This window comes from Carcharodon carcharias, assembly GCF_017639515.1.
Source record: "Carcharodon carcharias isolate sCarCar2 chromosome 29 unlocalized genomic scaffold, sCarCar2.pri SUPER_29_unloc_19, whole genome shotgun sequence".
Lineage (NCBI taxonomy): Eukaryota > Metazoa > Chordata > Chondrichthyes > Lamniformes > Lamnidae > Carcharodon > Carcharodon carcharias.
Window position 1 is genome coordinate 158,500 of NW_024470664.1, and position 19,044 is coordinate 177,543.

The 19,044-nt window shown below is 57.6% G+C and overlaps 1 protein-coding gene across 1 annotated transcript in view; it reads right to left on the minus strand.

The window, feature by feature from the left end:
- Window positions 1-19,044, minus strand: part of LOC121274012 (sodium/potassium-transporting ATPase subunit alpha-3) — a 225,470-nt gene that overhangs the window by 65,566 nt on the left and 140,860 nt on the right. Inside the window, exons 8-11 of the mRNA XM_041181141.1 lie at window positions 9,034-9,302; window positions 7,502-7,700; window positions 3,486-3,595; window positions 3,117-3,251 (exon numbers count right to left, since the gene is read on the minus strand). Of these exons, the coding sequence (XP_041037075.1) occupies window positions 3,117-3,251; window positions 3,486-3,595; window positions 7,502-7,700; window positions 9,034-9,302 (713 nt within the window). The remainder of the gene's footprint in view (window positions 1-3,116; window positions 3,252-3,485; window positions 3,596-7,501; window positions 7,701-9,033; window positions 9,303-19,044) is intronic.

Sequence of the window (19,044 nt, forward strand, 5' to 3'; positions counted from 1 at the left end):
GGCCATTCGGCCCATCTTGTCCCTGCCAGCCTGAGGACACCCAGGTGCCCTTTCTAATCCCACCTTCCTGCACCCGGCCCATAACCCTGCAGCTTACAGCACTTTAGGTGCAGATCCAGGTACTTTTTAAAAGAGTTTACAGTTTCTGCCTCTACCACCAACTTGGGCAGTGAATTCCAGACACCCACTACCCTCTGCGTAAAAATGTTCTTTCTCATGTCCCCCCTACACCTTCTGCCACTTATCCTGAATCTATGTCCCCTGGTTCTAGAATTCTCCACCAAGGGAAACAATTTTATCCTGTCCACTCTATCTGTTCCCCTCATAATTTTGTACACCTCAATCAACTCACCTCTCAGCCTTCTTTGTCCTAAGGAAAATAACCCCAACCTGTCCAATCTCTCCTCGTAGCTACACTTTTCTAACCCTGGCAACATTCTTGTAAACCTCCTCTGCACTCTCTCCAGAGCTATTACATCCTTCCTGTGATGTGGTGACCAGAACTGCACACAATACTCCAGTTGTGGCCTCACCAGTGTTTTATACAATTCCAACATTATATCCTTACTTTTATATTCTAAAGCTCTGCCAATGAAGGGGAGCATTCCGTATGAATTCTTTACAACCTTGTCTGCTTGAATTGCTGCCTTCAGGGACCTGTGTACTTGTACACCAAGATCTCTCACTTCATCTACCCCTCTTAGTATATTCCCATTTATAGTGTAATCCCTGTAGCTGTTTGACCTTCCTAAGTGAATGACCTTACACTTCTCTATGTTAAAATCCATCTGCCACTTTACCGCCCACTCCACCAACCCATCTATATGGTTTTGGAGATTATGGCTTTCCTCTACATTATCCACTACTCAGCCAATCTTTGTGTCATCTGCAAATTTCCCAATCATGCCCCCCACGTTCCTGTCCAAATCATTAATATATAACACAAACAGCAAGGGTCCCAACACCGAGCCCTGTGGAACCACTTGAGACAACTTTCCATTTGCAAGGACATCCATCAATCATTACCCTTTATTTCTTGTTACAAAGCCGACCTTTTACCCAGTTTGCCACATTACCCTGAATCCCATGGGCTTTTACTTTCCTGACCAACCTGTCATGTCGGACCTTGTCAAATGCCTTGCTAAAATCCATGTACACAACATCCACTGCACTACCTTCATCAACCCTTCTTGTCACTTCCTCAAAGAACTCAATCAAATTTGTGAGGCAAGACCTTCCTTTAACAAATCCATGCTGACCATCCCTGACTAGTCCATGCCCATCCACATGATCCTATCTCTCAGGATTGATTCTACTAATTTGCTCACCACTGATGTAAGACTAACTGGCCTATAATTGTTTGGCATTTCCTTTGATCCCTTTTTAAACAACGGAACTATGTTTGCATTTCTCCAGTCTTCTGGTACCTCCCCTTTGAGACACAGCCCACAGTGTCCCAAAGGAGTGACCAAGAGCGTTTAGAAGGCAGAAACAGGCCCTTCAGCCCACACAGCCTGTGCTAGCCCTCCACACGAGCAGTCCTCCCGGCCAATTCATTGCACCTCAGCACCATACCCCTTCACCCTCATGTGGTTATCCACCTTTCCCGTTAAAGATGTCTCTGTCCATCCCCTCCAGCTGCTACCCCCTGTGACCAGCAGCTACACATTCTCCCCACCCTCTTGGTAAAGAAATCTCCCCAGAATTCCCGATTGGATTTATCAATGACCTTCTTTTATGACGATGGCCCCACTGGGTGCTGCTTCCTGCACTGTAAACATCTTCACTACGCTCAGGATGTCAGCCCCGTCCAGTTAGTTAAAAACCTCAGCACACCCCACGGGAACTCTCGTTTCGAGGGAGAGAGAGGGAGAGAGAGAGAGAGAGAGGCTCCAGCCTGCCAGTTATCAGTGTCGTCTCTCCCTCTTCTCTTTTCCTTGCTCATGCGTGAGACCTGGGCTTCACTGGTTGCCCATCCTTCATTGACCCTGCCCCACCTTTTCAGTTTTAGTGGGGTGACCAGAGTTTCAGACAGGCGGGAGGCTGGATACGGGCTGAAATTCAATCCAAATGTGTGGCGAAAGGAACTGCACGTTCACAGGGGAAACTGTAACCAGCCAGGGACACACAGGCTGTTTGTATGGGTTGTCGAATCTTAAACTCAGGCCTGATACTAGTCCTGGCAGGTACAGCATGGGTTAGATACAGAGTAAAGCTCCCTCTACACCATCCCCATCAAACACTCCCAGGACAGGTACAGCACGGGGGTAGATACAGAGTAAATCTCCCTCTACACTGTCCCCATCAAACATTCCCAGGATAGGTACAGCACGGGGTTAGATACAGAGTAAAGCTCCCTCTACACTGTCCCCATCAGACACTCCCAGGACAGGTACAGCACGGGCTTAGATACAGAGTAAATCTCCCTCTGCACTGTCCCCATCAAACACTCCCAGGACAGGTACAGCACGGGGTTAGACACAGAGTAAAGCTCCCTCTACAGTGTCCCCATCAAACACTCCCAGGGCAGGTACAGCACGGGGGTAGATACAGAGTAAATCTCCCTCTACACTGTCCCCATCAAACACTCCCAGGACAGGTACAGCACAGGGTTAGATACAGAGTAAATCTCCCTCCACACTGTCCCTATCAAACACTCCCAGGACAGGTACAGCACGGGGTTAGACACAGAGTAAAGCTCCCTCTACAGTGTCCCCATCAAACACTCCCAGGACAGGTACAGCACAGGGGTAGATACAGAGTAAATCTCCCTCTACACTGTCCCCATCAAACACTCCCAGGGCAGATACAGCACGGGGTTAGATACAGAGTAAATCTCCCGCTACACTGTCCCCATCAAACACTCCCAGGACAAGTACAGAAACATTCCACTCATACACATTGTGGGACTGAGGGACATCAAAATAAACAGTTGTGGAAACACTCAGCGGTAATGGGTTCAGAGTCTTGATGAAAGGCTATGGGCCTGAATAATGAATCCTGTTCCTCTAGGCTCTGAGCAGCTCACGATTTGCTGAATTTGGGCCTCTGGGTTTGGATCCTGCAGCATGCGGATGCTGTGACCCTCAGTGATCTGAGGGATCCCCGGTGCTTACCTGGTATTTGTTTGTGGAGTTAAATGGAATCTCGTTGATTTTCTTGTTCTTATCTCTGATTGCTCTCACTGATCCCGAGGAAAGCTCGATGCACTTCAACAATGCAGACTCCGAGGCATCACCAGCCACGTCTCTCTGTGAGGGAGCAGAACAGGCACTGTTCAGGCTTCAGACTGAGGGTGTAGTATACAGCTGTGTGTGTCAATACAGATACCGCGGAGGGACACACAGACAGAGGCAGTGCTGCACTCCCGGGGGAGGGTCACACTCCCAGGAGATTGTGGGTCACACCCAGGGGTAGTTGCCACTTCCCTGGTTCAGTGACCCTCCTACTCTCTGCCTGCACTGCTCCCTCTCTCTGTGACATACCTTCAGTATGGGGATGTTTTCCTGTCCTGGTTTGAAAGTGGCTCGATTACAGAGTGCAGCAATCCGGGACAGTGACGCCCAGGTGACAGAACTCTTGTCGAAGGAGGCACCTGAGGGAGAGAGGGAGAGTGAGACAGAAACTAAGGTATATCCAGGGGTAGCAGGCTATGGGTAACAGCTGAGAGAGAGATAGAGCCCCAGAGTGAGAGAGGAACAGAGAGAGATCGAGAGTTAGGCAGAGACAGAGAGGGAGACACAGAGAGAAAGAGAAAGACACAGACAGAGAAAAATAGAACTAGTGGAAGAGGGAGAGAGACAGACAGAGAGAGACAGACAGAGAGACAGGGAGTCAGATAGAGAGAGAGACAGACAGAGAGAGACAGACAGAGAGACAGGGAGTCAGATAGAGAGAGAGACAGACAGAGAGAGACAGACAGAGAGACAGGGAGTCAGATAGAGAGAGAGACAGACAGAGAGAGACAGACAGAGAGACAGGGAGTCAGATAGAGAGAGAGACAGACAGAGAGAGAAAGTGTGGCAGACAGAGTGAGAGATAGAGAGAGAGACAGAGGGAGCAGGAGCAAGACAGAGCGAGTGTAGTAGAGGCAAAGGGAGAGAGACAAAGACAGGGAGACAGAGACAGAGAGGGACAGAGAGAGAGAGAGAGACACACAGACATGCAGAGGAAGATACGGGGAGAGAGAAACGGGGAGGGAGAGATAAGGATGAGAACAGAGACAGAGAGAGTGAGGGAGAGATGGATTAATAGAGGCAGAGAGATAGAGTGACAGGAAGAGAGAGATGGGGATATAGAGAGAGCAAGAAATTAAGAGAGAGGGAGACAGAGAGAAAGAGACAAAGGGAGAGGGAGAGTGAGGGGTGAAAGGGGGAGGGAGAGAGGGGGCGAGAGAGATGGAGAGATTGACAAGGGGGTGAGAGACAGAGAGAGAGAGGCAGGGAGAGAGAGAGAGGCAGGGAGAGAGAGAGAGGCAGGGAGAGAGAGAGAGGGATGGGGAGAGAGAGAGGCAGGGAGAGAGAGAGGCAGGGAGAGAGAGAGGGGCAGGGAGAGAGAGAGAGGCGGGGAGAGAGAGAGGGGCAGAGAGAGAGAGAGAGGGGCAGGGAGAGAGAGAGGGGGAGAGAGACAGGGGGGAGAGAGAGAGGGAGGAGAGAGAGAGGGGGGAGGGAGAGACAGGGGGGGCAGGGAGAGAGAGAAGCGGGGAGAGAGAGGGTGAGAATGGTATTGGGGTGGGGATGAGTATTGGGACGGCTGAGTGTAGGGGGGTGGGGGTGGGGGGGGGGGGGGGGGGGGGCGGTGGGAATGAGTCCAGTGTTGGGGGGGTGAGTACGGTGTTGGGGGGGTGAGTATTGGGGGGGTGTGTACGGTGTTGGGGGGGGTGTGTACGGTGTTGGGGGGGTGTATACGGTGTTGGGGGGGGTGAGTACGGTGTTGGGGGGGGTGAGTATTGGGGGGGTGTGTACGGTGTTGGGGGGGGTGTGTACGGTGTTGGGGGGGTGTATACGGTGTTGGGGGGGGTGAGTACGGTGTTGGGGGGGTGAGTATTGGGGGGGTGTGTACGGTGTTGGGGGGGTGAGTACGGTGTTGGGGGGGTGAGTACGGTGTTGGGGGGGTGAGTACGGTGTTCGGGGGTTGTGTACGGTGTTGGGGGGGTGTATACGGTGTTGGGGGGGGTGTGTACGGTGTTGGGGGGGTGTGTACGGTGTTGGGGGGGTGTGTACGGTGTTGGGGGGCGGAGTACGGTGTTGGGGGGGTGAGTACGGTGTTGGGGGCGTGTACGGTGTTGGGGGGGTTGTGTACGGTGTTGGGGGGGTGTATACGGTGTTGGGGGGGGTGAGTACGGTGTTGGGGGGGTGAGTATTGGGGGGGTGTGTACGGTGTTGGGGGGGTGAGTACGGTGTTGGGGGGGTGAGTACGGTGTTGGGGGGGTGAGTACGGTGTTGGGGGGGTGTGTACGGTGTTGGGGGGGTGTATACGGTGTTGGGGGGGGTGTGTACGGTGTTGGGGGGGTGTGTACGGTGTTGGGGGGGGTGTGTACGGTGTTGGGGGGCGGAGTACGGTGTTGGGGGGGTGAGTACGGTGTTGGGGGTGTGTACGGTGTTGGGGGGGTGAGTACGGTGTTGGGGGCGTGTACGGTGTTGGGGGGGGTGTGTACGGTGTTGGGGGGGTGTGTACGGTGTTGGGGGGGTGTGTACGGTGTTGGGGTGGTGTGTACGGTGTTGGGGGGGGTGTGTACGGTGTTGGGGGGGTGTGTACGGTGTTGGGGGGGGTGTGTACGGTGTTGGGGGGGTGTGTACGGTGTTGGGGGGGTGTATACGGTGTTGGGAGGGTGTGTACGGTGTTGGGGGGGTGTGTACGGTGTTGGGGGGTGAGTACGGTGTTGGGGGGGGTGAGTACGGTGTTGGGGGGGTGTGTACGGTGTTGGGGGGGTGAGTACGGTGTTGGGGGGGTGAGTACGGTGTTGGGGATGGTGAGTACGGTGTTGGGGGGGTGTGTACGGTGTTGGGGATGGTGAGTACGGTGTTGGGGGGGGTGTACGGTGTTGGGGGGGTGTGTACGGTGTTGGGGTGGTGAGTACAGTGTTGGGGGGGGTGTACGGTGTTGGGGGGGTGTGTACGGTGTTGGGGGGGTGAGTACAGTGTTGGGGGGGTGTGTACGGTGTTGGGGGGGTGTGTACGGTGTTGGGGGATGTGTGTACGGTGTTGGAGGGGGTGTGTACAGTGTTGGGGGGGTGAGTACGGTGTTGGGGGGGTGAGTACGGTGTTGGGGGGGTGAGTACGGTGTTGGGGGGGTGAGTATTGGGGGGGTGTGTACGGTGTTGGGGGGGGTGAGTACGGTGTTGGGGGGGGTGTGTACGGTGTTGGGGGGGGTGTACGGTGTTGGGGAGGGTGTGTACGGTGTTGGGGGGGTGTGTACGGTGTTGGGGGGGGTGTACGGTGTTGGGGAGGGTGTGTACGGTGTTGGGGGGGTGTGTACCGTGTTGCGGGGGGTGAGTACGGTGTTGGGGGGGATGAGTACGGTGTTGGGGAGGGTGTGTACGGTGTTGGGCGGGGTGAGTACGGTGTTGGGGGGGTGAGTACGGTGTTGGGGGGATGAGTACGGTGTTGGGGAGGGTGAGTACGGTGTTGGGGGGGGTGTACGGTGTTGGGGGATGTGTGTACGGTGTTGGAGGGGGTGTGTACGGTGTTGGGGAGGTGTGTACGGTGTTGGGGGGGTGAGTACGGTGTTGGGGGGGTGAGTACAGTGTTGGGGGGATGTATACGGTGTTGGGGGGGGTGAGTACGGTGTTGGGGGGGGTGTGTACGGTGTTGGGGGGGTGAGTACGGTGTTGGGGGGGTGTGTACGGTGTTGGGGGGGTGTGTACGGTGTTGGGGTGGTGAGTATGGTGTTGGGGGCGGTGAGTACGGTGTTGGGGGGGTGAGTACGGTGTTGGGGGGGGTGAGTACGGTGTTGGGGGGGGTGAGTACGGTGTTGGGGGGGGTGAGTACGGTGTTGGGGGGGTGTGTACGGTGTTGGGGGGGGTGTGTACGGTGTTGGGGGGGGTGTGTACGGTGTTGGGGGGGTGTGTACGGTGTTGGGGGGGGTGAGTACGGTGTTGGGGGGGTGAGTACGGTGTTGGGGAGGGTGTGTACGGTGTTGGGGGGGTGTGTACGGTGTTGGGGGGGTGAGTACGGTGTTGGGGGGGGTGAGTACGGTGTTGGGGGGGGTGTGTACGGTGTTGGGGGGGTGTGTACGGTGTTGGGAGGGGAGGTGCGGTGTTGGGAGTGTGTGTACGGTGTTGGGGGGGTGTGTACGGTGTTGGGGGGGGTGAGTACGGTGTTGGGGGGGTGAGTACGGTGTTGGGGGGGTGAGTACGGTGTTGGGGGGGGTGTGTACGGTGTTGGGGGGGTGTGTACGGTGTTGGGAGGGGAGGTGCGGTGTTGGGAGGGGAGGTGCGGTGTTGGGGAGGGGGCCGGGGCTGAGTGTTTGCCCCTCTTCCCCCACCCCCCTGCCTGTTTACCGGACTGGTCCTCAGTGGTGTCAGCCTCGTGGATCTGGTTATCGAACCACATGTGGGCCACGGTCATCCTGTTCTGGGTCAGGGTCCCGGTCTTGTCTGAGCAGATGGTCGAGGTCGATCCCAGGGTCTCCACAGCCTCCAGGTTCTTCACCAGGCAGTTCTTCCGGGCCATGCGCTTTGCAGTCAGGGTCAGGCAGACCTGTGGGAGTGACGCTCGGTGTTCAGCCCTACTGGACTCGACTAACAGGCCCTCAGACCCCACCCCACACCCCACACCCCCAGGAGGGGCCTGACAGAGGGTGGAGGCCCCTGTGGTGACAGTGATGACCCACCCCAACTCCTCCAGGAGACAACTCAACTGCATCAAGCCTCACAGAGTCACTTAGGCCACTGAGAGAGGCCATTCAGCCCGTTGAGTCTGTGTCAGCCTTCCGAAGAGCAACTGGGGCTATCCCATTCCCCCAGTCTACCCCCATAACCCTGCACGCTGATATCCTTCAAGCACCTGTCCAACTTCCCTGTCATCGTCTCCACTTCCATCCCAACTCTCCTGTGAATCCTGCAGGTTGTCAGCACTTGCTGTGTAAAAATGTTCATCCGCACAAATCCCCCCTGCACCCCTTCCCCAAATCTTTACACTTGTGTTCCCTGCTCCTTGTAGCATCAGTTAACTGCTTTTCTTTCTCTATCTTGTCTAAACCTGTCCTAACCTTGGAAGCCTCTATTAAATCTCCCCTCGATCTCCTTCACTCCAAGGACAACAAACCCAGCTTCTCCAACCTAACCCTGTAACTAAAACCCCCTCATCCCCGGAACCATTCTGGTAAATCTCCCTCCGCAACCTCTCAAGGACCCTCCCATCCTTCCTAAAGTGTGGTGAGCAGAGCTGGTTTCAATTCTCTAGTTGTGACCTAACCAGAGCATTACAAAGGCTCAGCTTAGGCTCTCTGCTTTTCTACTTAATCCTTCTATTTATGAAGCCTGGGATCCCATTCGCTTTGCTAACCACTCTCTCAATACATTCTGCTACCTGATCTGTACACATAAACCGTCCACCCCCACCCCAGGCCCCTCTGTCCCTGCTCACTCTTTACAGCAGGGTCATTAAAGTCTTTACAGCCTCTCCCTATCCCCTCTGCCAAAATCCATCAGCTCCCACTCCTTTATTCAATTCTATCTGCCACTGCTCTGCCCATTCTGACACTCTGTCTATGTCCTGTTGCAGTCGATTGGTACCATCCTCACCGTCTGACGCTCCTCCAAGCCTGGCATCGTCGGCAGGTTTTGAGCTTTTACTGTGTATTCCCACATTGAAGATATTTATATATATCAGGAAAAAGCAGAGCTCCAGACACTGACTTTTGGGGAACACCACTGTCCACCATCGGCCAGTCTGAACAAGCACCGTTCACCGCAGCTCCCTGTTCTCTGTCCACAAACCAACTGTTTCCTCCAAGCTGACCCTGACCCTCCTATTGCATGAACCTGGATGGTGTGGATGGTCAATGGGCAGGGGTCAGCCTGACACTCACCGTTACTGTGGCCAGTAAACCCTCAGGGACGTTAGCGACAATGATTCCGATCAGGAAGATCACAGCCTCCAGCCAGCTATATCCCAGGATGATGGAGAGAATAAAGAAGGTAACTCCCAGGAACACAGCCACACCCGTGATGATATGGATGAAATGCTCAATTTCCTTGGCGATGGGCGTCTTCCCCGTGTCCAATCCGGAAGCCAGGGTAGCGATGCGACCCATTACAGTCCGATCGCCGGTGAATATCACAATCCCGCGGGCAGTGCCTGGAGTGAATGGAGGAGGTAGGGGTCAAACCGAGCTGGCTCGCACCGACACCCGGTACCCACACACCCACACCCACACCGCGCACACTCACACTCATGCACACACCCACACCGAGCACCGTCCCACCCACACCGAGCACCGTCCCACCCAGACTGAAGACACACTCACACCCACACCGAGCACCGTCCCACCCACACCGAGCACACTCACACCCACACCGAGCACACTCACACCCACACCGAGCACACTCACACCCACACCGAGCACACTCACACCCACACCAGGTACCCAAACACCCACACCGAGCACACTCACACCGACACCAAGCACATTCACACCCACACCGAGCACACTCACACCCACACCAAGCACCGTCCCACCCACACTGAGCACCGTCCCACCCAGACTGAACGCACACTCACACCCACACCGAGCACCGTCCCACCCACACCGAGCACCGTCCCACCCACACCGAGCACCGTCCCACCCACACCGAGCACACTCACACCCACACCAAGCACACTCACACCCACACCAGGTACGCACACACCCACACCCACACCGCGCACACTCACACCCACACTGAGCACACTCACACCCACACCGAGCACCGTCCCACCCACACCGAGCACACTCACACCCACACCGAGCACACTCACACCCACACCGAGCACCGTCCCACCCACACCAAGCACACTCACACCCACACCGAGCACACTCACACACCCACACCGAGCACACTCACACCCACACCGAGCACACTCACACCCACACCAAGCACACTCACACACCCACACCGAGCACACTCACACCCACACCGAGCACACTCACACCCACACCAGGTACCCACATACCCACAGCGCGCACACTCACACCGACACCGAGCACATTCACACCCACACCGAGCACGCTCACACCCACACTAAGCACGCTCACACCCACACCGAGCACACTCACACCGACACCGAGCACATTCACACCCACACCGAGCACGCTCACACCCACACCAAGCACGCTCACACCCACACCGAGCACACTCGCACCCACAATGAGCACACTCACACGCACACCGAGCACACTCGCACCCACACCGAGCACCATCCCACCCACACTGAGCACACTCACACCCACACCGAGCACACTCACACCCACACCAGGTACGCACACACCCACACCGCGCACACTCACACCGACACCGAGCACACTCACACCCACACTGAGCACACTCACACCCACACCAGGTACGCACACACCCACACCGCGCACACTCACACCCACACTGAGCACACTCACACCCACACCGAGCACACTCGCATCCACACTGAGCACACTCACACCCACACCAGGTACGCACACACCCACACCCACACCGCGCACACTCACACCGACACCGAGCACACTCACACCCACACTGAGCACACTCACACCCACACCGAGCACACTCGTACCCACACCGAGCACACTCACACCCACACCAGGTACGCACACACCCACACCCACACCGCGCACACTCACACCGACACCGAGCACACTCACACCCACACTGAGCACACTCACACCCACACCAGGTACGCACACACCCACACCCACACCGCGCACACTCACACCCACACTGAGCACACTCACACCCACACCGAGCACACTCGTACCCACACTGAGCACACTCACACCCACACCGAGCACACTGACACCCACACCGAGCACACTCACACCGAGCACACTCACACACACACCAAGCACACTCACACACACACCGAGCACACTCACAACCACACCGAGTACACTCACCAACACCGAGCACACTCACACCGACACCGAACACACTCACACCAACACCGAGCACCGTCCCACTCCCACCCACACCGAACACACTCACACCGACAACTGGGTACACACCGAGCACACTCACACCGCCACCCGGGTACACACCGAGCACACTCGCACCAACACCCGGGTACGCACAGACCACACTCACAGAGACACCCAGGTACACACCGAGCATACTCGCATCGATACCCGGGTAGACATAGAGCAAACTTGCAGAGAAACCCGGGTACACACCGAGCACACACTCACTAAGACCTGGCTAAACACCAAGCACACTCGCACCGGCACCCGGGTACACACCGAGCACACTCACACCCACACCGAGCACACTCACAGCCACACCGAGCACACACGCACCCACACCGAGCACACTCACACCCACACCGAGCACACTCACACCCACAACGAGCACACTCACACCCACACCGAGCACACTCAAACCCACACCGAGCACACTCACACCCACACCAAGAACACTCACACCAACACCGAGCACACTCACACCCACACCGAGCACACTCAAACACACACCGAGCACACTCACACCCACAACGAGCACACTCACACCCACACCGAGCACACTCACACCCACATCAAGCACACTCACACCAACACCGAGCACACTCACACCCACACCGAGCACACTCAAACACACACCGAGCACACTCACACCCACAACGAGCACACTCACACCCACACCGAGCACACTCACACCCACATCAAGCACACTCACACCAACACCGATCACACTCACAGCAACACCGAGCACACTCACACCGAGCACACTCGCACCGACACTGAGCTCACTCATACACCGAGCACATTTACACCGACACCGCGCACACTCACACCGACACCGAGCACACTCACACCGACACCGAGCACACTCACACCCACACCGAGCACAGTCACACCGACACTGAGAACACTCACACACACACCGAACACACTCACACCGAGCACACTCACACCCACACCAAGCACACTCACACCCACACCGAGCACACTCACACCCAGCACACTCACACCCACACTGAGCACACTCACACCCACACAGTGCACACACACACACACACCGAGCACACTCACACCCACACCGAGCACACTCACACCGACACCGGGCACACTCACACCCACACCCAGGTACACACCGAGCACACTCACAACAACACTGGGCACACTCACACCAACACCGGGCGCACTCACACCCACACCCGGGTACACACCGAGCACACACATACCGACACCCGGGTACAAATCGAACACACTCACACCGACACCGAGTACACTCACACCAACACCGAGCACATTCACACCCACACCAAGCACACTCACACCCACAAAGAGCACACTCACACCCACACTGAGCACACTGACACCAACACCGAGCACACTCACACCCACACCGAGCACACTCACACCCACACCGAGCAGACTCACACCCACACCGAGCACATTGACACCGACACCGAACACACTGACACCCACAGCGAGCACACTCACACCCACACCGAGCACACTCACACCCACACCGAGCACACTCACACCCACACCAGGTACGCACACACCCACACCCACACCGCGCACACTCACACCGACACCGAGCACACTCACACCCACACTGAGCACACTCACACCCACACCGAGCACACTCGCATCCCCACTGAGCACACTCGCACCCACACCGAGCACACTCGCACCCACACTGAGCACACTCGCACCCACACTGAGCACACTCAAACCCACACTGAGCACACTCACACCCACATCGAGCACACTCACAACCACACTGAGCAAACTCACACCGACACCGAGCACACTCACAACCACACCGAGCACACTGACACCCACACCGAGCACACTCACACCGAGCACACTCACACACACACCGAGCACACTCACAACCACACCGAGTACACTCACACACACACCGAGCACACACACACACACCGAGCACACACACACACACACACCGAGCACACTCACAACCACACCGAGTACACTCACACACACACCGAGCACACTCACACACACACCGAACACACTCACACACACACCGAGCACACTCACAACCACACCGAGTACACTCACCCACACCGAGCACACTCACACCGACGCCGAACACACTCACACCAACACCGAGCACACTCACACACCCACACCGAGCACACTCACACACCCACACCGAGCACACTCACACCCACACCAAGCACACTCACACACCCACACCGAGCACACCCACACCCACACCGCGCACACTCACACTCATGCTCACACCCACACCGAGCACCGTCCCACCCACACCGAGCACCGTCCCACCCAGACTGAAGACACACTCACACCCACACCGAGCACCGTCCCACCCACACCGAGCACACTCACACCCACACCGAGCACACTCACACCCACACCGAGCACACTCACACCCACACCGAGCACACTCACACCCACACCAGGTACCCAAACACCCACACCGAGCACACTCACACCGACACCAAGCACATTCACACCCACACCGAGCACACTCACACCCACACCAAGCACCGTCCCACCCACACTGAGCACCGTCCCACCCAGACTGAACGCACACTCACACCCACACCGAGCACCGTCCCACCCACACCGAGCACCGTCCCACCCACACCGAGCACCGTCCCACCCACACCGAGCACCGTCCCACCCACACCGAGCACACTCACACCCACACCGAGCACACTCACACCCACACCAGGTACGCACACACCCACACCCACACCGCGCACACTCACACCCACACTGAGCACACTCACACCCACACCGAGCACCGTCCCACCCACACCGAGCACACTCACACCCACACCGAGCACACTCACACCCACACCGAGCACCGTCCCACCCACACCGAGCACACTCACACCCACACCGAGCACACTCACACACCCACACCGAGCACACTCACACACCCACACCGAGCACACTCACACCCACACCAAGCACACTCACACACCCACACCGAGCACACTCACACCCACACCGAGCACACTCACACCCACACCAGGTACCCACATACCCACAGCGCGCACACTCACACCGACACCGAGCACATTCACACCCACACCGAGCACGCTCACACCCACACTAAGCACGCTCACACCCACACCGAGCACACTCACACCGACACCGAGCACATTCACACCCACACCGAGCACGCTCACACCCACACCAAGCACGCTCACACCCACACCGAGCACACTCGCACCCACAATGAGCACACTCACACGCACACCGAGCACACTCGCACCCACACCGAGCACCATCCCACCCACACTGAGCACACTCACACCCACACCGAGCACACTCACACCCACACCAGGTACGCACACACCCACACCGCGCACACTCACACCGACACCGAGCACACTCACACCCACACTGAGCACACTCACACCCACACCAGGTACGCACACACCCACACCCACACCGCGCACACTCACACCCACACTGAGCACACTCACACCCACACCGAGCACACTCGCATCCACACTGAGCACACTCACACCCACACCAGGTACGCACACACCCACACCCACACCGCGCACACTCACACCGACACCGAGCACACTCACACCCACACTGAGCACACTCACACCCACACCGAGCACACTCGTACCCACACCGAGCACACTCACACCCACACCAGGTACGCACACACCCACACCCACACCGCGCACACTCACACCGACACCGAGCACACTCACACCCACACTGAGCACACTCACACCCACACCAGGTACGCACACACCCACACCCACACCGCGCACACTCACACCCACACTGAGCACACTCACACCCACACCGAGCACACTCGTACCCACACTGAGCACACTCACACCCACACCGAGCACACTGACACCCACACCGAGCACACTCACACCGAGCACACTCACACACACACCAAGCACACTCACACACACACCGAGCACACTCACAACCACACCGAGTACACTCACCCACACCGAGCACACTCACACCGACACCGAACACACTCACACCAACACCGAGCACCGTCCCACTCCCACCCACACCGAACACACTCACACCGACAACTGGGTACACACCGAGCACACTCACACCGCCACCCGGGTACACACCGAGCACACTCGCACCAACACCCGGGTACGCACAGACCACACTCACAGAGACACCCAGGTACACACCGAGCATACTCGCATCGATACCCGGGTAGACATAGAGCAAACTTGCAGAGAAACCCGGGTACACACCGAGCACACACTCACTAAGACCTGGCTAAACACCAAGCACACTCGCACCGGCACCCGGGTACACACCGAGCACACTCACACCCACACCGAGCACACTCACAGCCACACCGAGCACACACGCACCCACACCGAGCACACTCACACCCACACCGAGCACACTCACACCCACAACGAGCACACTCACACCCACACCGAGCACACTCAAACCCACACCGAGCACACTCACACCCACACCAAGAACACTCACACCAACACCGAGCACACTCACACCCACACCGAGCACACTCAAACACACACCGAGCACACTCACACCCACAACGAGCACACTCACACCCACACCGAGCACACTCACACCCACATCAAGCACACTCACACCAACACCGAGCACACTCACACCCACACCGAGCACACTCAAACACACACCGAGCACACTCACACCCACAACGAGCACACTCACACCCACACCGAGCACACTCACACCCACATCAAGCACACTCACACCAACACCGATCACACTCACAGCAACACCGAGCACACTCACACCGAGCACACTCGCACCGACACTGAGCTCACTCATACACCGAGCACATTTACACCGACACCGCGCACACTCACACCGACACCGAGCACACTCACACCGACACCGAGCACACTCACACCCACACCGAGCACAGTCACACCGACACCGAGAACACTCACACACACACCGAACACACTCACACCGAGCACACTCACACCCACACCAAGCACACTCACACCCACACCGAGCACACTCACACCCAGCACACTCACACCCACACCGAGCACACTCACACCGACACCGGGCACACTCACACCCACACCCAGGTACACACCGAGCACACTCACAACAACACTGGGCACACTCACACCAACACCGGGCGCACTCACACCCACACCCGGGTACACACCGAGCACACACATACCGACACCCGGGTACAAATCGAACACACTCACACCGACACCGAGTACACTCACACCAACACCGAGCACATTCACACCCACACCGAGCACACTCACACCAACACCGAGCACACTCACACCCACACCGAGCACACTGACACCAACACCGAGCACACTCACACCCACACCGAGCACACTCACACCCACACCGAGCAGACTCACACCCACACCGAGCACATTGACACCGACACCGAACACACTGACACCCACAGCGAGCACACTCACACCCACACCGAGCACACTCACACCCACACCGAGCACACTCACACCCACACCAGGTACGCACACACCCACACCCACACCGCGCACACTCACACCGACACCGAGCACACTCACACCCACACTGAGCACACTCACACCCACACCGAGCACACTCGCATCCCCACTGAGCACACTCACACCCACACCGAGCACACTCGCACCCACACTGAGCACACTCGCACCCACACTGAGCACACTCACACCCACACTGAGCACACTCACACCCACATCGAGCACACACACAACCACACTGAGCAAACTCACACCGACACCGAGCACACTCACAACCACACCGAGCACACTGACACCCACACCGAGCACACTCACACCGAGCACACTCACACACACACCGAGCACACTCACAACCACACCGAGTACACTCACACACACACCGAGCACACACACACACACCGAGCACACACACACACACACACCGAGCACACTCACAACCACACCGAGTACACTCACACACACACCGAGCACACTCACACACACACCGAACACACTCACACACACACCGAGCACACTCACAACCACACCGAGTACACTCACCCACACCGAGCACACTCACACCGACGCCGAACACACTCACACCAACACCGAGCACCGTCCCACTCCCACCCACACCGAACACACTCACACCGACACCTGGGTACACACTGAGCACACTCGCACCAACACCCGGGTACACACCGAGCACACTCGCACCAACACCCGGTAACCTCAGAGCACACTGGCATAGACACCTGGGTACACACCGAGCAAACTCGCACCAACACCCGGGTACGCATAGAGCAAACTTGCAGAGACACCCGGGTACACACCGAGCACACACTCACTAACACCTGGCTGAACACCAAGCACACTCGCACCGGCACCCGGGTACACACCGAGCACACTCACAACCACACCAAGCACACTCACACCCACACCGAGCACACTCACAGCCACACCGAGCACACACGCACCCACACCGAGCACACTCACACCCACACCGAGCACACTCACACCCACACCGAGCACACTCACACCCACAACGAGCACACTCACACCCACACCAAGAACACTCACACCAACACCGAGCACACTCACACCCACACCGAGCACACTCAAACACACACCGAGCACACTCACACCCACAACGAGCACACTCAGACCCACACCGAGCACACTCACAACCACATCAAGCACACTCACACCAACACCGATCACACTCACAGCAACACCGAGCACACTCACACCGAGCACAATCGCACCGACACTGAGCTCACTCATACACCGAGCACATTTACACCGACACCGAGCACACTCAAACCCACACCGAGCACACTCACACCCACATGGAATACACACACACCCACACCGAGCAAGCTCACACCGACACTGAGCACACTCACACACACACCGAGCGCACTCACACTGACACCAAGCACACTCACACCGACCACACTCGCACCCACACCGAGCACACTCACACCCACACCGAGCACACTCACACCGAGCACACTCACACCCACACCGAGCACACTCACACCGAGCACATTCACACCCACACCGAGCACATTCACACACACACCAAGCACACTCAAACCCACACTGAACACACTCACACCCACACCGAGCACACTCACACTGACACCAAGCACACTCACGCTGACACCAAGCACACTCACAACGACCACACTCACACCCACACCGAGCACACTCACACCCACACCGAGCACACTCACACCGAGCACATTCACACCCAAACCAAGCACACTCACACCAACACTGAGCACACTCACACCCACACCGAGCATATTCACACCCACACCGAGCACACTCACACTCACACCGAGCACACTCACAACCACACTGAGCACACTCGCACCCACACGGAGCAGACTCACACCAACACCAAGCACACTCACACCCACACCGAGCACACTCACACCCACACCAAGCACCGTCCCACCCACACTGAGCACCGTCCCACCCAGACTGAACGCACACTCACACCCACACCGAGCACCGTCCCACCCACACCGAGCACCGTCCCACCCACACCGAGCACCGTCCCACCCACACCGAGCACACTCACACCCACACCGAGCACACTCACACCCACACCAGGTACGCACACACCCACACCCACACCGCGCACACTCACACCCACACTGAGCACACTCACACCCACACCGAGCACCGTCCCACCCACACCGAGCACACTCACACCCACACCGAGCACACTCACACCCACACCGAGCACCGTCCCACCCACACCGAGCACACTCACACCCACACCGAGCACACTCACACACCCACACCGAGCACACTCACACACCCACACCGAGCACACTCACACCCACACCAAGCACACTCACACACCCACACCGAGCACACTCACACCCACACCGAGCACACTCAC